The 22,423-nt window shown below is 44.2% G+C and overlaps 1 protein-coding gene across 2 annotated transcripts in view; it reads left to right on the top strand.

Annotated features, from left to right (window-relative positions):
* The first annotated feature begins 1,528 nt into the window (after positions 1 to 1,528).
* Positions 1,529 to 22,423, top strand: part of LOC148519001 (serine/threonine-protein phosphatase 4 regulatory subunit 1-like) — a 78,197-nt gene continuing 57,302 nt past the window's right edge. For both annotated transcript variants that reach the window (XM_088476744.1, XM_088476743.1), the window contains exons 1-4: positions 1,529 to 1,627; positions 5,451 to 5,495; positions 20,217 to 20,349; positions 22,255 to 22,361. In XM_088476744.1, coding sequence (XP_088332870.1) covers positions 1,621 to 1,627; positions 5,451 to 5,495; positions 20,217 to 20,349; positions 22,255 to 22,361 — 292 coding nt within the window. In that variant the 5' untranslated portion in view covers positions 1,529 to 1,620. The remainder of the gene's footprint in view (positions 1,628 to 5,450; positions 5,496 to 20,216; positions 20,350 to 22,254; positions 22,362 to 22,423) is intronic.

Below are 22,423 nucleotides of genomic sequence, written 5' to 3'. Positions count from 1 at the left end.
CCTACAAGGTTAGGCTGTGTATGCCCCCACCCACACGGTATGAACATGGGGCCAGATTCGTCACAGATCGCAATTGCAACAGCGTGCGCAGATTGGCCGATGGTTCACGATGTCGTAATCATGCCATCGCTCATTAATATTGCCTATTGGATGTGCCCCATAAGAATGTGCCATACTTCTGACTGGGTAGAGCTGTTATGGGGCACATCCACTAGGCGATATTAATGAGCAGCACGATTACGACATCATAATCGTGCAATTGCTCATTAATCATGCACACATCGTGCACCACAATGTAGGAAACAACCAGTGATGCGCGCTCCCGCTGGTCGTTTCCGACATAAATCATCGCCCGAACATGCCGGTCAATCTGCCGATAATGACAGATTGGCCATGTTTGGGATGATAGATGGCATACCCTCCAACTCTACCATTTTAGCTGGTACAGTACCGTTTTTTAATGGTCTGTACCGGCAAACGGGCTGTACCAATTGTAGCGGGTGGGTACAATCTCTTGATTTCTTAAGCAGCGCTGCTGAACACAGGACTCCCGCAGTGCTGCTTAGTGACAGCCGCCTCTGCTCTGTCCTCTGTGGTTCTCCACAATCTGTCTTGACGCTTGTGCCGGTAAACAGAACTTGCAGTATAATATTCACTTAAGGGGGGTATCCACTTATCGATCTTTATGAACGATTGAACGATAACGATCGTTTGATCGTTCACAAAAGTGTCTAAAACGACCAGCGATGCGCGTGCCCGCTGGTCGTTTAGACATCATCTTTCCAACATGCTGGTCGATATCGTCAGGTTCAGCATGTTTCCAGATGATTGATGACCCAGCACTGAACGACTGCTCGTTCAGTGCAGGCTCATCACACGACTGACAAACGACTGAACGATTACAATGTCGTAATCGTGCAGTCGCTTTCAGATCTTGTAGTGGATACCCGCCTTTATACTGCAAGTTTGAAACCTACCAGCGCCAGCTGCAAGACCCCCTGGACACGCCCCTTTATCTGTGACCACGCCCCTGTACCGAGTTTTTGCTGAAAAATGTTGGGAGGGTATGGGATGGTGCATACACTGAACGACTAATAGTTCAGTTTAGGCACTGCAGGGGATGGGGAACGACGGTACGATCACGATGTCATAATCGTACTGTCTTTCCTTAGTCGGCATGTGGATGTGCGCCATTAGTAACAAAAGAGCTCTATGGGGGTGACTTATCAATGCTTGGAGAGAGATAAAGTACAATCAACTCTTGTCATGTTTCAAATACAGCCTGTAAAGTTTAAAACGACAGTTAGAAGCTGATTGGTTGCTACTCCATCCCTCTCTCCAGGCTTTGCTAAATCTATATCTGGTACTGGTACACTGAAAGTACACATTCCTCCTTTGCTCTGTGTACAACTCGCCCATATAATAATAATCACCAGGTACGGCGCATGTGACGTCACCCGACGGAAATATTTACAGTTTACGCGTCCGTATCTCGGCGTCTGCGGCCCCAACCAGCGAGTGCACAGAGCTCACAGGCGCGCACGTCACATTAGTTACCCGCAGCGGGGACGCGCATGTGGCTCGGGGACGCGCATCCGTCCTCCCGGCTCAGCCCTCAAGATGGCCGGTAAGTATAGTGTTAGCTGCCCGTTTCACCCCGGGTCGTTGCTGATACATGTCATTAAATAATATTACATATGAGGCTGCGGCAATGCATAATGGGTGCTTGGTAAGGTAACGTGATACCTCATTGTGTGTAAGCTTGCACTATCTCATATATTTGGGATTGGTATAATGTGACATGAAGCCATTGTTGTACTAGTGAACTTTCAATGTAGGGTTGTTATTCTGCATGTGATTATACAATGTGCACACTGTGCATCCATCTGTATCCTGTCTCTATCTTACTGGCTAATCTTCAGATACATATCACTGTAACATGGAAATGCCTATAGTGCACTATTTATCATATATATCTATATATCTATATATATATATATATATATATATATATATATATATATATATATATAATCAGTGTTGTCTGTGTTTACTGGAATCGATACACAGTATAATATTTTTACTTTATTGTATCTCTTTGGTCCATGGTTTTATCCTATTATTGTAATCAGAACCAAAATATAATGTAGCCGTTTCGGAATGCAGCCAGATAGTATAGTATTTATTTATTTTTTTATCCATGTACCACAGCAAAGGCCTTGCGTTCAGGCAGATGTTGACTATATTTATTTTTTGTTTGTAGACGCTCCCTGATAAGTTGATTTATTAATACATCTGCTGAAAGCAGCAAATATTTAAGCTAGTTTTCAGCTAGCGTTCTTCCTAGTCCTGAGTTTCACCCTTTCACAAATAATTGAAGAATAATCATGTGAACATCTCCCTTTGGCTATATCCAGTTGTGATTTTGTGAAATGCTCAAACAAACCATTACAGAACAACATAGTGTGATCTACTGCATGAAAAATATGTACTATTTTTTATTTTTAATGCATGGAAATCACACATTCATCAGATGTAAACAAATGTTGTTTTCTTTCCACGTTTTAAAAACACTGATCCAGAGGTGGACAAAATCAGAGTTTAAGGCGGCAGTAGGAGATGGGAATACCTTGACATCCATATAAGTGATTCCCAAAACTTAGGAGCAAGCTGTTGTTATTTTATTTTTATTTTTTTAGAGTTGCTTTGGTTACCTGGTTCCCTTTTAATTGTCCAGTATTGCATGACTATCCCCACCACTCCTGCTGTGCTACAGCCACTATTTCCCTTTTGATTACATGTTCAGCTGGTTAGCCATACTAGCAAGCACTTGTACAGCTGAGAGACTGGAATGCACATTCTTTTCTGTACCAAAGAGGGGGCTGTGGGAAGCTGGACCGCCACTATGCAGGACTCTTTTTGCTGGAAAGCTTGAAGCTATCATAAAGAAAGTCCTCCTCTGGTATAGAGGGGCCAGATATGCCACACTATGCAGTTAAAGAAATCTATGAGCCAGCAGGCTATTTTAATGAGCCAGGGAAGTTGTTAATCCATTGAGATGTATAGAAAAATGACTGTAAATTATAAACAAATTTGAAACTAGCTGGCTTATTGGCTATTTGTCTCCTGTGAGTTGTACAGCCCTGTCATTTGCAATGATGAAAGCATGCACTTGGGTATTTTTTTGGCAAAATTTTTAAATCGAACTGTTTTGTGGTCCATTAATGTGCAGTGAAAAATTGATCCATTTTCATGCTAAGCATTCATGGTTAAATATCTGTGACCAGCACACCATTATTAAAGCATGACCCCCAGACCATCAGAGCCAAAGGGGAGAATTTATGAAGCAGCGGTTTCTGTAAGCTGCTACTTCCCGGCGGGTTGTCCTACTGAGTATTTTAAACTGCACTCTAAGTCAGTGTAAAACCCTTCGTGCTTTACACTGACTGCGAGTGCCGTTTTAAAGATGTACCTGCAACCTGCTGGGAAGTACCGGCTTACAGAAGCCGCTGCTTCGTAAATTCTCCCCAAAGTAAGGTTTTATTAGTCCAGTCTATTATGCAGCATTTATAATTTTTTCCATGGCATGTGCAGATAGTAAAAGTAGAGGGTTCTACTTGCTAAATATCTTCACATCTCAGGGGCCTATATATTATCAGTCTGCATCGCAACAGATATTTTAATTTTGAATGAAAATATCCACACTATGTACTAACTGTAGCTCGCAAAGACATCGTTGGTGCTAACCGCTGTCCCTGCAAGCTACTTTCCCATGCACTGTGTCAGATTTGGGAGCCAACCAGAGTTTTCCTCCATAGGTAAACTTTGGCTATGGGCCAAAGTTTGGTACATAGTGGTCAGACCATAATCCCCATTGATAATAATGGGGACTGTGGTCTGCAGCACTGTTAGCATATTAAAACAATTTATCAAATTATGTAGAAACGTCAGTTTCAACAATATTTTAATGAAAAAAATGCTTCAGATGGCGTAAACTTCTTTAAGGGCCGTATTCAATTAGAGGCAAAAAGTCAGAATCCGTGGAAAAGTACCACGGATGATGTCCTTTCCGCCAAGCGAAAACTTATCCCCGTATTCAATTCCAAAGACTTTTCACGTATGCGAAAAGTCAATGCAATGTAATCGGCGGAAAAGTTTTGCCAAGCAGGCGGGAAAAAGTGCAGAATTGCGGTTTTGGGGTGCAAACTTCGGGAAGCCCCCCTGCACCCTTGTGACAGTCCCCCAAAGATAAGCTGTGTCAAAATAAATGTAAAAAAGACTTTTAGGATACCCAAAATAGTACTTTCATTTTAGGGGTGAAAGTGCAAAGTTGGGGGACAAACTTAAAAACTAGCAAAATAGACTTCTAGGGGGTCCCCAAGTATGGGGCAGGTGTTTTTTTTTTATTGTAGGCTCTCTTTTTTTTTTTATTGCAGGTGCTTGTGGAAGGTGTTTTTTTTTTTTTTTTTTTACGTCATTTAAAACTTCACTTTAGCAACTTAGAAATATGCTAGCACCCATTTTCATGTAGCCCAAATTTGCTGGGAGTAGTTATTTTCTCAAAAAAATATTGCTTAATTCTATTCTTCGCCACTTGTGTTTAATGCGCTAATTGGCACCAATTGTCACAACGTAAGTACCCCAAATATCTTCATTAGGGCTAATCAGGGGCATCTATAGCGATCCCCAATGTTAGTGCATCTTTTGGGGGGATTCAAGCCGGTTTCCCCATTTCTGACAGCAATTTCCGCCTGTTCCAACATCGCGGCTTGCCGTTTTCACGTCCTTTGGAATTGAATAGGGCGAATAGCGGGGTTGTGCCTGATAAGTTTCCGCATCCAAAACACGCGATGTAGATGGAAACTAGATTCTGCAGTCAGCAGCGAAATTATACAGGCTAATTGAATACGGCCCTAAGCTTATGGAGGCACATTCACAGAAGAGGGAGCTTAAGATCCCTCTCCTGCAGCCTCCGGCCTGCTTCCGAGTCTGGCACTGTGCGCATGAACAGTGTCTGATTCTTAGGCATAGACTCCACAAATATGCCGGGGACATAAATGACAGGGGCAACGGTTATTGCTGACGCTGTCCCTGCGAGTTAGTTTGTACATAGCAGGGATAATCATGTAAAAAATTATTATCCCCACTGCGATGTACAATTTAAAAAAAAATTACGGCACTGCCGCAACTTTTAATATGTATGCCCCTTAGTCTAGATCTAGAATGATAGAATAATATCATAAAATGTTTAGATATGTGCCAAAACCCAGAGCAACTAGTTTGATCCTTGCTTTTCTTGGTCTTACTTCCTCTAACCTTGATTGATGTGAATTAACTTTTGTGGTTGAATGTTTTTTTAAAGATATTTTTACCATGTTCTATTTATTGTGCATTATTGTTACATTAAAATGTTTTGTTTTTTTTTCACTTCCTGCTGTGTTTCCTCTTAGGGATTCCACTGTACTTTGTGGACCTGCAAGACGACCTGGATGACTGTAAGTTCGTACTGCGGGGACAGCTTATGTAGAATGGTTGCCTGAGCTTCCTCCTTCATATCATTCTTGTGTCTCATAAGTTACATGGTGTGATGGAGTATAATTATATAAGAAAAAAATCATCATTATTGATAACTCAGAATGACAATTAGTGCAGTGTGATGCAGCAGCGAAGACGTATTCAGGTACTGAAAGATTTTTTTAATTTGAGACAGCTCTTCTTGGGTCCAATAAAGACCAGGGGGCTGATGTAAAGGTGAAGGTATTGGCATTTGCGGAGTGTATCTTGCTTAAATTTGTATTGCAACTTAACTTAATTTGCATATGCATTCAGGGGGGAGGAGCGGGTACAATTTGACCGGGCTTCCAGAGGGGCACGGCGGGGGCTCGGGTCTGTCTTCCTGCCTCCCTTGCAGCAGCGCTGTGTGCTGGGATGCAGTGGAAGATCGCTGTGGCTGCTGCTTAACAGCCGCGAGCAATGTCCTATGCCTGAGGGGTGGAGCGATAACACTGATCCGCACCCCCCAGCTTTACGCAACGCTGAGGGGCTCACAGTCCCTCCTCCCCGGCGCGCGTGCAGCAAAAGTGTTTTTTTTTTTTACCAAGCGGGTGTGGCCACGCCTCCCACGATTAGGCCACGCCCCCTCTTTACCGGGGCACGGCGGCACTCTCTACGCCCCTGTGTGCATTGTTTGTGACTATTTTCTAGCTGCTGTCTTAATACTGCCTTTTATTTCTGACTGTCAGTTATAACTATCACTGTGTCTCTCCTCATCCCTCTGTTGCAGGTGTGTGAGGTTTTCCTTTATACTTGAAGGTTGTCACTTACATTGCATTGTTGCCTTTATAATTGATATGTTAAAAGGTAAAGGGAATCAGGAGGGGGAGGCCCCTGTGCTGGTTTCATGTAAATCCTGTTTGGCGGGCTTGTCCTCTCTGGACTTTATAAAGGGTGGTTTATGTGCTGTCTGTTATAAAGAACCATCTCACCAGTCCAGTATAACAGTCACTGTACAAGCGCCATCTTGGCTGTCCTCCTTGTCTCAGTTTATGAAGTGGATTGTATGTATGTATTTATTTATTAACAGTTTCTTATATAGCGTAGCATATTCTGTTGCGCTTTACAATTTGAATCAACATTAATAGAACTAGGTTGTAAAAGACAGACCTAAAGGTAAGAGGGCCTTGCTCGCAAGCTTACAATCTATAGGGAATTAGGTGTTGGTACACAAGGATAGGTGCTACATATTGCAAATTGGTCTGGCCTGATTGCAGGGGTTCTTGGTGAGCTGTATGATCCAGTTACACTTGAAAGTTGGCCTGGGGTCAGGAGGATGTGAAATTGAGAAAATGTGATATGTGTAAACTATAAGAAGGGATTTAGATAGGGAAGCTATAAAGGTTATGGGGGCGATTCTGGAATCTGATAAGCTTGTCTGAAGAGGTGAGTTTTCAGAGAACGCTTGAATGTTTGGAGACTAGCGGAAAGTCTTATTGTGCATGGGTGAGTGCAGCCCGAAAAAAGTCCTGTAACCTTGCGTGGGAACAAGTAATGCGTAAGGAGGAGAGATGCAGATCTTGTGCAGAGCGAGATGTCGGGTTGGAAAATATTTTGAGATAAGTGAAGAGATGTATGTTGGTGTGGTTTGGTTAATAGCTTTATGGGTGAGTGTAAGTATTTTGTATTGAATACGGTAAAAGACCAGCAGCCAATGGAGGGACTGACAGAGTGGATCAGCAGACACTGAACGTTTGGCGAGAAATATCAGCCTGGCAGCTGCATTCAAGATGGATTATTGCAGCAACAGTCTGGTTTTAGGAAGACCAGTAAAGAGACTATTGCAGTAGTCAATGCGGGAAATAATGAGTGCATGTATTAGAGTTTTTGCAGTATCTTGTGTAAGATATGGTCGAATTTTGGTGGTTTTTTTTTTCTAGATGTATGAAACAGGATTTAGAGACATATTGAATGTGGGGAACAAAAGACAGTTCAGAGTCAAGGACGACACCTAGGCAGCGAGCTTGTAGGGTGGGGTTGATTGTCGAGTTGTCAACAGTAATAGAGAGATCAGGTTGGTAACTACTATTGGCCGGTGGAAATATAATTAATTCTATTTTGGAGGTTGCGAGATGCTATCCAAGATGAAATGGCAGAGAGACATTCAGTGACATGGGCCAGCACAGATGGTGACAAATCTGGGGAGGATAGGTAGATTTGAGTATCGTCCGCGTACAGATGATACTGAAAACCAAAAGAACTGATTAGTTTGCCAAGAGAGGTGGTATAGATGGAGTACCGCAAGGCTCAGTCTGCTTTTCTCAAACTGACAGAGGTAGAGAAGTGGAGGTAGAATCAGAAAAGTGAACTGTGAAAGAACGATTAGATAGGTAGGATGGGAACCAAGAAAGGGCCGTGTCTTGAAGACCTAGGTATTGTAGTGTTTGTGTGAGGAGAGAGTGATCAACAGGCAGCAAAAGGCAGCAGAGAGATCTAGAATAATTAGAAGTGAGTAATGGCCTTTAGCCTTGGCAGTGACAAGATCATTTACTATCTTAGTCAGTGCTGTCTCTGTGGAATGTTGGGAACGAAAGCCTGACTGAAGTGGGTCCAATAAGTTGAGGGTGTTAAGGAAGTGTGTGAGGCGAGTGTAGACAAGTCTCTCCAGTAGCTTGGAGGGGCAAGGGAGTTGGGAGAGAGGATGGTAATTTGAGAGAGAGTTAGGGTCACAATTTTGTTTTTTCAAAATGGAGTGATCACTGCATGAACAGTGATGGAAAGATACCAGTACAGAAAGAGAGATTACAGATGTTAGTTAAGTGTGGCTTCTCCCATACTGCCTCCTTGTATGGGGTATCCACAGCCGGGGGGGCAGGTACAATTAACCCGGGCTTCCTGAGGGGCCCGACGGGGGCTGGGTCTCCCCTCCCCCCCTCCTTTTCTCTCTCCCTCACAGTGACAGCAGCCCAGCTTGTGCTGAGCTGCAGTGGGAGACTGCTCGTGGCTGCTGAGCAGCAGCCACAGCAGTCTCCTATGCCTGTGGAGGGGGAGTGATCACACTGATCGCGCCCCCCCCCTGGCATTGCACCGGACTGAGAGGCTCACAGCACCCCCCTCCCCTGCGATTAGGCCATGCCTCCTCTGTACCTGGGCTCGGCAGAGCTCTCTACGCCTCTGTCAGCATATAGTTTCAGACGCATCATCAGGGGAATCAGATGATGCGCAGGGTTCTTCTCCAGGGTCTAGCTCGGGAGAGGAGGACCATCTGTCCACAGTGGATGTTCCTTCTGTGGTGAGGGCAGTTAAATCAATCCTAGATATTCAGGATGATGAACCAGCCCCTAGTAAGAAGGCTCCAGTGTTTACATACCGGAAGGTGGCTAAAACGGAGTTTCCTAAATCCGTGCAGCTCACTGAGCTTATGGAAGTATCATGGGGTAACCCGGATAGACTGTTTTATGTGAATAAGAGTTTAAGATCGTTGTATCCTTTCCCAGCTTCTGAATGTACGAAGTGGGAGGTACCTCCTACTATGGATGCTCACGTGACGCACTTAGTCAGAAATGCTACATTACCTATTCTGTGAGCATCTTCTCTTAAGGATTCTACAGATAGAAGAATTGAAACACGTCTTAAGGCAATATTTTCATCATCTGGAGCTGTTATTCGTCCAGCTATGGCTGGAGCCTGGGTAGCCAAAGCTGTTGAAGAATGGATGGATGCTAGAATGCAGGATCCTTTGGTTAATTTCTTGGAAAGCTGATACAGGATCAAAGAAGGCTCTGGAAACCTTACCTTTCTATGGAAATATACTTTTTGGAGCAGAGTTAGATAAGATAATAGCTACTCTGGCGGCTTCAAAGTCTGCAGGTCTGCCATCTACTGGTACAATAAAATCTAGGCAGTTTTCTTTTGTCCTCAGGGATGAGCAAAGGAACAATCTTCCTTCAGGCCGTCTAGTTTTTGCAGAACATATCCAGACGACAAACTAAGCAGTCTTGGCTGGCCAGACGTCCAGCCTCTAAGCCGGACAACAAACCCTCAGCCTGATGGGATGGGCCTCCTCCTGGGGGATCCCAGGGTGGGAGGCCGGCTTCTTCAGTTTGCACATTGCTGGCATCAAACAACAACAGATGCCTGGGTCTGAGAAGTGGGCTCTCAGGGGTATGCCATCACTTTCCGGAGGCATCCTCCCCAGAATTTTTTTTTCCTCCATAAGGTGCGGTCAAGGCTTTGGTCCTTCAGGAGGCCATTCACTCCCTGCTGCAGGCAGGGGTAATAATCCTTGTTCCTGTGTTGCAACAAGGAAGAGGTTATTATTCCAATCTATTTTTGGTTCGGAAACCAAATGGGTCTCATCGCCCTATTCTAAATCTAGAAACCCTAAACAGGTTTATTCATGTACCCATGTTCCGTATGAAAACTCTCCGGTCAATTATTTTGGCAATGGAGCCTTGGGATTTTATGGTTTCCCTGGACATTCAGGATGCGTATCTGCATATTCCTATAACGCCATCCCACCAACAATTCTACGGTTTGCTGTCCTACAACAACATTACCAATTTCAGGCATTGCACCTATCAACGCCCCCTGGGTATTTACCAAGATAATGGCAGTCATGACAGCCTATCTCAGGGAATCAGAATACTACCATATCTGTACAATCTTCTGATATTGGCACAAACTCCAGTGGTTTTACAACACCATCTTCATCTGACCATAGCCTGCCTACAAAAGCATGGCTTGATCATCAATTGGAAGAAATCCTCTCTTTCTCCAACACAGCAGATGATACATCTGGGAGCACTTCTGGATTCTCAGGTACAAAGGGTGTTTCAACCAGAGGACTAGATTGAAGCCCTATCATCGAGTATGTAAACTGCTACGCAAGCGAAGGGTATCCATTCTATCAGCGATGCAGGTCCTGGGATCAATGGTATCCACCTTTGACATGGTGGGGTATGCTCCGTTTCATTCCAAGCCTTGCCAAGATTGATTCTCTCCAGGTGGAATGGCAGGATCCGCTAATAAGGTCCCAGAGGATCCTTCTCAGTCAAGAGGTTCGTCTCTCCCTCCTGTGGTGGCTGATAAAGGATCATCTGGACAAAGGGCGCCCATTCTGCATTCCAAATTGGGTGCTTCTCACCTCAGATGCCAGTCTTCGTGTATGGGGGGCAGTGACAGGTCATCACACCTTTCAGGGAAGATGGACAAATCAGGAAAGTCATCTGCCAATAAACATTCTGGAACTTCGAGCAGTATACAAGCACGTAACATGGCACAGGACCTGCTCCAAGGCAAGCCTGTCCAGATCCAATCCGACAACGCGACTACAGTATCCTTTCTCAATCATCACGGAGGCATGCAAAGTCATGCAGCCATGACGGAGGTGACAACCTTTTTGATTTGGACAGAAAGTCATCTTCCAGCCATCTCGGCAATATTCATACCGGGAGTCCTCAATTGGGAAGCAGACTTCCAAAGTCATCAGGACATACACGCCGGAGAGTGGTCTCTCCACCCGGGAGTGTGCCAGCTCTTTGTGAACAAATGGGGTCTACAAACATAGACCTTATGGCATCACGTCACACCCACAAGTTCCCCAAATATGGGTCCAAGTCCAGAGACCCATCAGCAGCATTCGTGGACGCACTGGCTGTAAGATGGGACTTCAAGCTGGGATATCTCTTTCCTCCAATTTCCCTCCTCCCAAGAGTCCTCAGGAAATTCAAGCAGAAATGCGGAACAGTAATACTAGTGGCTCCGGCTTGGCCCAGACGTCATTGGTTAACCGACATACAGAATCTATCCATAGACAGTCTGTATCCTCTTCCTCTATGGCAGGATCTGTTAACGCAGGGTCCCTGCCTGCATCCGGATCTACCTCGTCTGGCTTTGACAGCGTGGCTCTTGAATCTTCCATCTTGAGAGCCAAAGGTTTCTCCAGCTCAGCTCTGTGATTCAAACAATGCTTATAGCACGGAAGCCTGCCTCTGCCCACATCTATTACAGGGTTTGGCGTTCTTTTGGTCAATGGTGTTCCCACAAGAAGTATGACCAGAAGGTGTTTATGGTTTCCCGGGTACTGTCTTTTCACCGGGCAGGTTTCTGCATTGACAGTCTGGTTCCAGAGAAAGATTGCTTCATTACCAGATGTTAGATGTTTTTTTCAGAGAGTTCTGCAAGTTCAGCCTCCCTTTGTCCCATCTGTAGCACCGTGGGATCTGTCTTTGGTTCTTAAGAGGCTACAAGCTCGCCCATTTGAACTTCTGTAGACTTGAAACTGTTGGCAGCAAATACACTTTTTTTTTTTCTAATCGCTATCTCTTCTGCATGCAGAGTCTCTGATTTGACAGCGCTTTCTTGTCGCTCCTCGTTTTTTTTTTTTTCACCAGGATAGAGCTGTTCTTCGTACAAGGGAGGGTTACCTTCCTAAGGTGTCCCATTTTCATGTGAATTAAGAAATTGTAGTTCCAGCTTTTCAGGCTTCAGACCTCTCTGTAGGTGAAGCCTCCCTGGATGTAGTTCGAGCTCTCCGTAGCTATGTGGAGCATAAAAACTCTATTAGAAAATCAGATGCTCTTTTTGTATTATATGGTTTTCACAAATGAGGATGGCCAACTAACAAGCAGACCTTGGTTAAATGGTTATGTATGACTATCTCTCAGATGTACACACAGGCTGATACCCTGTACCAAACACGGTGACTGCACATTCTACTGTCTGTAGGGCCATCATGGGCATTTAGTCACGGTGCCTCTGCTGAACAATTGCGCAAGGCAGCTACGTGGTCTTCTGTCCACGCTTTTCATAGGTTCTATGCCTATGATACTTTTGCCTCTCAGGAAGCTTCCTTTGGGCGACGAGTTTCCTTTCTGCTCAGGAGCGTCCCCCACCCTTAGGGGAACTGCTTTACGAAATCTCCATGGTATCTCTGTGGATCCCTATGGACCCTAAAGAAGAAAATTAGAGTTATGGTAGACTTACCATTGATAACTTTTTTTCTTCGAGGTCCATAGGGTCCACAGGGATACCATGGAGGTAATGTGGTTGGAGACCTCCAGGCACCACCCGCTTAAAGCTTTCAGCTCCCAGGATGCCTGAGGTCCTCCTCCAAATATATGCTACCCCAGCCACAGGCCTTCAGTGATGATTTTTCGTTTTAGTCTGTCTCCCTTGCTACTTTGGTGGAACTACTTTCCTGCTGTTCTTATTTGTCAGAAGCAGCATTTAACATAGGGGTGGGCAATAAGCGGCTCTCCAGCTGTCATTGAACTACAAAACCCAGCATGACTTGCAACAGTTTTAGCATGCCCAATTAGCAAAACTGTGACAGGGCATGCTGGGATGTGTAGTTCTACAACAGCTGGGGGGCCGCTTATTGGCCACCCCCAATTTAACATTATACATTAGCAGGAAGAGAATATGCTGACACAATTACTAAAATAAATTGTGTATGTGGTGAAAGTGCATCAACCATGATATTGTATCAACTCAACAGGACTTATGTCTGGGTCCACATATAAAAATAGGGTAAATGATCACCAGGAGATAATAACGTCACTTGAGTTCTCGCATATGCTGCGGAGGATGTCAGATGTTAGAGCAGTGATTTTCAACCTTTTTTAACTCGCAGCACACTACACAAGATTTTAAAATTTCCAAGGCACGCTATCCGGCAATGCGGTGTGCGCGGACTATGAAAAAGCACACTACATTAGTTCCCACAGGAACAAAACGCACTACATTGGCCCCCACAAGAATAAAAAACACACTACATTGGCCCCCACAAGAATAAAACAATCCCATTGGCTGGCCTAACAGAAAAAAAACCCCACATTTTTCCCCACAAAAAAAACAACCATACCACATTGCGCCCCACAGAATTGCTCCCCACAGAAAAAGAAACCTATGGCTGGCCCCACAGAAACAAAAAACAAAACACATTGTTCCCCACTAAATAGGCAAATATATGGCTGGATAACATATGGCTGGTTCTCACAAAAAAAAAATGACATGACTGGTTCCCACGAAAAAATAAACTATGGCTGGTACCCACGAAGAAGAAAAAAATGTCTGGTCCCCACAAAACCCACATTTCTGCAGAGCCTGCCTGGACAGAGCGTGGGCTGGCTGATTGGCGCAGGGCGTTGGCTGGCAGAGCGGGCTGGAGGGCAGTGGACAACGCGGCGTGCGTGACCTGTGATGTCACGCCGCCGCATCTTTGCAGGTCACTACCCGGTCGCGCCTGAGTCTCCCAGAGGAGCTCAGCGGCCCAGGATGCTGAAGTACAGTAAAATGTGCCCGGTGGCTCTGACAGCCCCGCGGCACACTTCACAACCGGCCATGGCACACTAGTGTGCCGCGGCACACCGGTTGAAAACCGCTGTGTTAGAGTAAAGCAGCAACTCCTGTCTACACAATAGGGAGAGTGGACTGTGCTTGGTTACTCTGCCACTGGAGGAAATATTATTTATTTTTATTTATTACATATTCAATTTCCACTGATGTTTACTCAGAAATTGCTTGCAACAAAAGTAAAGTGGTTTGTCTAAGCATTTGTCACAGGAATTGAACTATGGATCCTCCAGCAAGTCCTTGTAAGAATATGTACTCTCTGGGTTATTACAAAGCTATCTTTGGTGGTACGTTATTTGGAAGTATATGCAGAGTTAGAGGATATTGTAAAGCTCTGCAAAGACACTGAATGCATAATTTCGTATGCATTCATTGTTGATTCAGTGTTCTCGTGTTTCAACTCTTTTCAAGAGGAGGAGTGCAATGTATGGTAAAATTAGTAGGCTCTGTTACTAGGAAAGTCTTCAAATTGCCAAGCAAGCTCTTGTCTTGAAACTGGAGATGGCAATCAACATAGATAGATTGTCCAAAAGTATTGTACTCCCACCTTCAGACACTCCTTCTGTACCTGTCAGTGATACCAAAGAACCTGTTCTGTAAATAAAAGTTTAATAATACTAATCTCTAGAATTTATATAGCAATGGTATTTTATGCTGTACGCAACAAAACGAGAACACTGCATTGTAAGCAAAAATGGCAATAAACACTGATATAGTAAGTTAGAATGCCCCTGTCTGTAATGAAATTTGTATTAGTTTCAAGAAGGATCTAGCTAATACCCCTTTCACATGGCAATGCCGGTTCGTACCCAGCTGAGACCCCTTTCAGACTGATGGCCTGGGTTGTCGCTCTCTGCTCTGGTGCTTCTGCTCAGCTGATGTAACAAACTGCTAAGATACTGACCAGAGTGTGCTAAAAGCAACAGAGCAGCGAGCGACACCCCAGGCAGGAATGAGGAACTGCACAGGTTGTGACAGGTGCAGGGTGCTAGAATGAATACTAAAGCCGTGTTGAACCCATGTTCAACCCTGCTCGTTACCAGGGTTGGAATGCAGAGTCGCTCGACCCTGCTTATTTCAACCTGGCCCTTCACACTGCACAGTAACCAGGGTTGCTGCACGTTCATGTGTAATAACTCGGGTTATTGCTGCAAGTGCGAGAGAGGTACAACTATTGGCCTGCTTTAGAAGTGGGAATAGAGTAAGATAGAGCAAGTAACTGTATACCTGGACAAACGATGTTGCAGCGCAAGGGGTGCAAATTCAAACATTTTTTTTGGGCATGTGAAGTAAATACTGGCTGCTTTTGCCTGTAGCCTACAAATGCTAGACAGCTTTATTTTTACACTGCAATTCAGATTTCAGTTTAGACACACCCCTCTAAAATCTAAATCTCTCTGCACATTTTAAATCTGTCCCACCTGCATTACAGCATGGTTTTTTCCAAGATATTTGCTTTTTATTACTCTATTCCCAACTCTGAATCAGGCCCTATGTATTTGTGTCCGCACTTCCAGTCAGGCTTCCGGACTTTAGATAGACACCCGATGTTAGGCATTCAAAAATCTCGACACGGCCAAAATGTCGACTTGAAAATGGTCAACACGCAATTGGTCGACATGTGTTTTTTTTAGGGTTAGGCACTTAGGATTAGGGTTAGGCACTTACCCCGACAAGGTTGGGTGAAGGTTATGGTTAGAAAGAAAAAAAAAGTGTCGACCATTTGTACCTGTCAACCTTCTTGAAATGTCATCCTTTTGTCACTGTCGACCTATTGACTGTCTTATGCTGCATACACACCTAAAGATATCTGTCTAATCTGCCTGGTGGGATAGAAAATCTGGTAATGTATGGGACCAAACAACGGAAGACCGACAAGTTTTTCCTTTCCACCAGACAAATTGGACAGATATATTTTTAGGTGTGCATGTAGCCTAACATCTGGGGTTTGATTCAATTCAACACAAATTGAGTAGCGCCGGGAGGGAGCTACCGGAACGAATCAATTCAGCACGCTGTTTTGTCGGAGAGTGGCGGTTCTCACACGTTAAACATGGTGTTTAGTCGCGAGAACCGGCATTCCCCAACTAAACTGCCCGGCGCGATGCTGTTTCCGTGGCGCTAAGGGCAGAAAACAGCATCACGCCATGAGTATTGTCGGATTTCTGCTCACACCCCAGGAGGAATGTGAGAAGCAATCCTTAGCAGCGCACTGAATTGACTAGCTCTGGGAGCTTCCTCCCGCCGCTATTCAATTTGCGTTGAATTGAGCCCATGGTGTCTATCTAGGCACTGTTGACCTTTTTACTGTCTATATTTTATACCATAACCTTTCAGTAGGAGGGAACCTGTGAAGAATGAACAAGGTACCAAAAAGCATTTGTGTGCCCAAATAAATTACACAGTAGAGGCTCAGAATAGGGCAGTGTTTCGGAAACTTAGTCGTCAAGGCACCCAAACAGTCAATATTTTAAAAATATCCTTGCTCAGTTTAATTTATCCATCTGTGCTCAAGTATGGATAAAGATCATTAAAAATCTGGATTGTTAGGGTCTTTTAATGAGGGCATTTGGAAAACCCTGGAATAGGCTAATTTTAAGACCAAGCCAGAACATGTTAATTCACATGGATTTATTCTCGCAATATACCCAACCTAAGGAAGAGGACGGTTTATTGTAAATTATATTGTTTCACAGCCATGTAAGGATTCAATATTATTAAATAGTAAATATCATGTCTAAATAGAGATGCCCAGTTCTTCTTCTGAAAGGGACATAGGATTTTAATACAATTGTTCAAATATGTGTTCCATCTTAACTGCTTCTTTACATGTTGTCTTGGAAAGTAATGGATTTGTGAGATGAATTGTGTAGTGTGTATCCAGCTTTAAGAACAGGACAATGTGTGTGTGTGTATTATGGGTTTGGGAGTGTAATCCTCACACATGGATTTTAAAGTTATCTGGGCTTCACATAGGCCAAAAAGGGAGATTGCTGAGGACTTGGAACTCAGGCCCTGATTCAGAGCCTGACCACCCACAGCTATAGCGAACGGCCAAAAAGATGGTCGCGATGGCCAAGACCATCGCGACCATCGGGCTTGCGATGAGACCCTTGTGGTAGGGTCTCGTTGCCGCAAGCCCTGGAGTGCTTTCGGCTGTATCAGAGCCGAGAGCACTCCCACTGACATCACTTGTGATGTCAGTGGGGCCGTCCCCAGACGGTAGGTGTTCCCATGGGAACGCCTCCATCTGGGCAGGCACGCCCACCAAATGGGGCGTGCTGTCACTCACCATTGACAGCACGCCCCCTTTGTAGCGAGACCCATAGCGACGGCTTGGCCGTCGCTATCCGGGTCTTGCGCACGACGGAGCCGGCTCCCTCGCGTGCACTGGGCCAACATCGACCCGCTTGCGAGCGCTCAGCGCTCGCGATCGGGTCTGAATTAGGCCCTCAGTTTGGCCAGTTTATTCTAATGGGCTTTCAAAGGAGGACGTGACCTGTCCCAATATAGTAGTAAGTAGGGGGCTAGGCAACCTAGCCCCATTAGTAGAAGCTAGCAGTTTCAGAGAAATTTAATCTGTTACAGATTTGCTGAATACTGTTGTGATGGATTTATCTTCTAGCTAAATTGCTAGAATTCTATATATGCCTTAAGGATGGGCAACCCTTTTGGGAAGGCTAAAGTTGCTTTTGGCAGGAACTTACTAGAAACTCCTTTGAGTTTTATATAGAGCACCAGCATAGTAATGGTGTGGACGTGAATGCCACAATAGAGTAAAGAGGTTGTGGGGGAGGGAATAGGCGTCGAGGATGCCAACCCGGGGCGCCCTTAGCGTTAGCCACACAGGGGAGGGAGGGTTAGGATTAAGGAACCTAGCAGGGTTAGGTTTTGGAAGGAGATTACGTCTAGGCACCACTAGAGGGGAGGGTTAGGGTACATACCTGCCCCAGTCGGGACCTTCATCCGCCGGGCATCTGCTGTCAAGATTTGAACCGGCGGCTAAACAACCGCCAGTATTTCAATCCCTTTCCGTGGGAGAGATGTATCAAACCTTCTAAAGAGGACATGTAGAAAAGTTGCCCATAGCAATCAATCAGCTTCTAGCTATAATTAATAAATTAATAGGTAGAAGTTTGTTTGCTATAGGCTACTTCTCTACCTGTTCTCATTTGTTATCTGTGCCTGCTAAGTATGTTTCTAGATACTCAAAACACCCCCGCTCCCCCCATATGCTGAAGTTGTAAGGGCCCTCCTCTGTGTGGGAGCCCCGGGACATCCGCTCCTGAAACACACACCCCCCCCCCCCTTAATTTGGCCCTGGCACTTCATAACATTGTATGGCTCATGACCCTAGAAGTATCAGAGTGATTCCAATTTTTTTTAGCAATTGGTGATTTTGTAGTGTAGAGTTGATTTGAATAAATGCCAAATCCACCCAATCTTATGAGTTTAGTCTGTAAACGGCTATTGGGGATTTGGGATTATCAGAGGCCGTTTACATGTGTTTTAGACTGTGCTGTATAATTTTTGTACTTTTAAAGGTGAGCATATAATTTTAGAGCTTTCAGCAGATCCTCATCTTGTAGTCTGGTTTTTCTTTTTATGATCTGTACTTTTATGTGATAGAAGTTGATCCTAACTGGCAGAGGGTCCTAAACACCACCATTACAGTCCACGTTTTAAGAATATCCATGCTTGAGCACAGGTGACTTATTTAGTGTTTCAGTCAATTTGATATAACCGTCTGGACTCGAGCATGGATATCCTTAAATCCTTACTGTTTGGAAACCTCTGGGATATGGACAGGGCTTTTTCATGGCTCTTTTTAGGGTTAGGAAGTCTATGAATCCAGTATATCTTTAAATCAAGCTCTGAAACCTTGTATAGGAGGGTCTTGATAAGGAAATTAAGGGATATATTTTCCAGATACATTAGAGCTTGGCTCCCTCATACTTAACTTTTTAGATCAGTGCAGGGGTCAGCTTTAAATGCTGCATAAAGGTTTAGAATAACACTGCGTAAGCTATTGGTGACCCCTAGTGTTGCCTCTGGGTTTGGCTCTGGGATGTTTTTAGACACTGTAAAGAATAGTAATATAAGGAACTAGGAGTAACTACCGTTTCTGCTTTGTGTTGGGAGTAGAAGCATCAAAAGAAGTGTAAAGAACAAGTGTGACGGAACCTTTCAACATAGACTCTGTGCTCTGCATGCTGTCCCAATTGTTGTTGGAGCCTTCCCCAGTGATCAGCGGTTCCTACTAGCGGGCTCCCTCCTGTTAGCTGCTGTGGACCGTTGCCATCCTGCAGCTGTCTCCCTGCTGGTCCCCTGTGACAACCTCAATTCGGGAAGCTGGTCTTCGCTGCTGTGTGGGTCCTATTGTTCTTTAGGGACTGCTACTCCTCTTGTCTTCCCCTCCAGGAACCTGGTTTTGCTGGTGGTAAAGTACTTGACTGATACCTTCCTTGATGCTGTAGTTTCTAGTTCAGTGTTGCCCTCTGGACTTTTGCTTTCTTGCTGGACTTTGGTTCTGTTGGATTGTTCTGGATAGAATATATTGTGCTTGTTCCTCTTTCTGTTTACCATTTAGACCACTAGGGGGGGGGGTTAGGTTTAGGCATCGGGAGAGGGAGGATTAGGATAACTACAGACAGGTGTCGGTATCCTAACCCTGTCGGGCTGCCGGCGTTGGGATTCTGACCGCTGGTATCCCGAGTGCAAGCCTTCTGTAACTGTTGTGTATTTTGGATTTCTTGCATTTATTTTTTTTCTTTATATTTTCCTGTCTTTATATGTGCTGGTGAACTCAGGGCAGTAACTAGGGGTGTGCGAGCGGTGCCGTCGCACAGCACACTGTGGGCAGCACTGGCGCTATTCCACGGTTCCTGCATCTGGCTAGAATGATTTCTGGAATAGCACCCTGCAGCCAGTGTCACTGGTGCAGCGTTAGACACTCCAAAGATGCAGTCTGCTGCCTGTCAGCACCCTGGGATATCCTGAGGATGCTCTGACTGTGCTGCTTTCCTTACTGGCACTGGCAGCCCTCTTGGTATGACGTCATGCGGTGGCGGTGGATGGCCGGCACAGGGCGCCGTGAAGCCCTGTTACGGTTCTGGGTGAACTATATTATTTTACGTATTGATATGCATTTGTCATCTGGGTTTCAAAACTTGTCAATAAACACAATTTAAAAAAAAAAAAAAGTCCCCTTATATTTTTTATTCTGCAATGTATGCATTATATATGTCTGGATACATGAAACACAGACCCTTGTTTACAAGAACTCGCATTGGACCTGTGCAAGTTTGGCCCTCTGTAATGGGGAGATAATGAATCTTCTTTTTTTTTTTTTTTTTTCCTACCAGTTGGCTTTGAGGATTATGGACCAGACTGTGAGAGCATGAGGATAAGCGCTTTCCTGGACATTCCCGGACAGGACAACCTGACACCTCTTGCCCGACTGGAAAAATATGCTTTTAGTGATAATATATTTAACAGGTAAATGTTTATTGATTTAAGTGTTTCAAGCACATTAAGAGTATGTAGAAATGGATCAAAACTGTATACAGCTTGAAGAATTATGTATTGCAAGGGTGATTAACTGCATACTGGAACAAATTACTAAAGAAAAATAATTGTGTGTGTGTGGTCGGTGCGGAGGGGTGGATTTCTTGCACATTTACACCTTCCGTGCCAGAAACTAGCTTTGTAATGCAGGGGCAAAGACTAAGGGGTCTATTCATGAAGCAGGGAAGAGCCCTGTTTAGCAGAAATCAGGACTCTTCTCTGTTTCGTGCATTTCATGGAGCAAGTTACCGTGGAGAAGTGAATTACTTCTCCAACGGCTCCATGCCTGCATCGTATCACCATACTTCTGTATGGTGAGTGCGATTCATAGAAGAATGGAAAGCTCTGTTTTGCGTTCCTCTGCTGCGTACAGATTCACCGAGGATACCGCAAGCTGAACAGAGCAGGGAAGTTGCATACTTCCTGCTGTCTGCCTGACACCCAGTGTTGGCTCCGTCCCCTTTTTCCAGCATCCATTGCAGCAGGTCTGACTTGACCTGTTGCTGTCGGACTCCGGCACCTACGCAGAGAGTATTCTCACTTCATCTAGGGATCGCGGAGGGGCCGGACTGCGCATGAAGACGTCGGAGAGGTAAGTATACATGAATGGCTTCTAAACATCAATATATTTTGCATGGATGTGATGTGATATATAGTGATGTTTATCGTGAGCCACTTCATGTTCTACATGAATAGACCCCTAAGCCTGGTGTAATTTCACTGTGGGAAACTGTATTGAACTCCCTACATAGTACTTGTTTATACATGTCATTGTTAGGTGAGATTACTAGGTTTTCAAAAATTTTGTAAAGAGTTAAACTGCTTTGTGCATTATAAAATGTTTTAAATATCTTGATTTTCTACAAAATGATGTAAGCTTGTACCTAATTGCCTGCAAATGTGACAAACTGCAATTTTATAAAATAGCAATGTATCCATGTATTATGTGTAGGTAAAAAAGTCTATTCATATGTTAAATTATTGACCGTTAACATTTGTGCCCAATTTCATATCAGATTTTCTTGCCTTTTTAAAGCAGCAATCCCAAATTATTCTTTTTTTTTTTTCTTTTTTTTTTGGTCCTTTTGAATAGTAGGTTAAGTATTTTGTTTAGACCGGCATCTGAAAGTCCTTTTCTTTAGGTGTATAAATATAATCTTTTTCAAAATCTCTCTGAAGGAAAAACAAGTGCGACTACCAGATCAACCCGCTACGGGCACATACACTCAGATTCAGGATGTCATGTTATTGCCCAGTGGCGATAAGGAGTGGGAGGGTGTTACCATACAGATGGAGCTCACAGAGGCATTCCAGAGTCTCTCTATTCTCTACATCATGTGTCAAGTGACTGTGGTTGCTATAGTAGCCACATGATACTGTGGAATATCTGCTGAGTTGTGAATAAGTTCTAGAAGTCTGAAGAAGCAAACCATGGGAACAAGTTAATCAAGCTATCTTATAGTCTGCCATATTTCTTTTTGGGATCGCTGCTTTTAAGAGGGAGTTGACCGAAAATTAAATATTAAAATGCCCGTGGAAAGTAAGTGTTAATAATGGTATGACACTTCAGCCGCCCCCTATATCTGTTCGTATATCAGCATCTCTCTCCATTCCTATTGTCTATGTATTCGTTCCATTTTGCTGTGCAGAAACAAGTGGAGACCATTTGATATACTGACTGTCTACAGCTCCAATCCATGAATAGAGGGGAAGGAGGAGAGGGTAATGGAGGTGGTATACTATTTACTATGTACTTTTTCACACCAGTATATAGTAAAGTGAAGTTGTTGGGGTTTGTTTTTTGTTTTGTTTTAAAGTAATACCTTTCTATTACAGGCAAATTATTGCACGTGGGTTGCTAGATGTACTGAGAGATTTTAGCAGTACTGAAGATGACTTTCTGACTGTCATGGAAATTGTTGTTCGTCTGTCAGAAGATGCAGGTAAGAGCGTTACATACACTCCTCACAATATTTGTAGTGGTTAATTACCTTGAGGCCTAGAC

This window comes from Taudactylus pleione, unplaced genomic scaffold (assembly GCF_031769625.1).
Source record: "Taudactylus pleione unplaced genomic scaffold, aTauple2 ptg000192l, whole genome shotgun sequence".
NCBI lineage: Eukaryota > Metazoa > Chordata > Amphibia > Anura > Myobatrachidae > Taudactylus > Taudactylus pleione.
The sequence above is the reverse complement of the archived record's forward strand: the minus strand, read 5'-3'. Positions and strand labels throughout refer to the sequence as shown.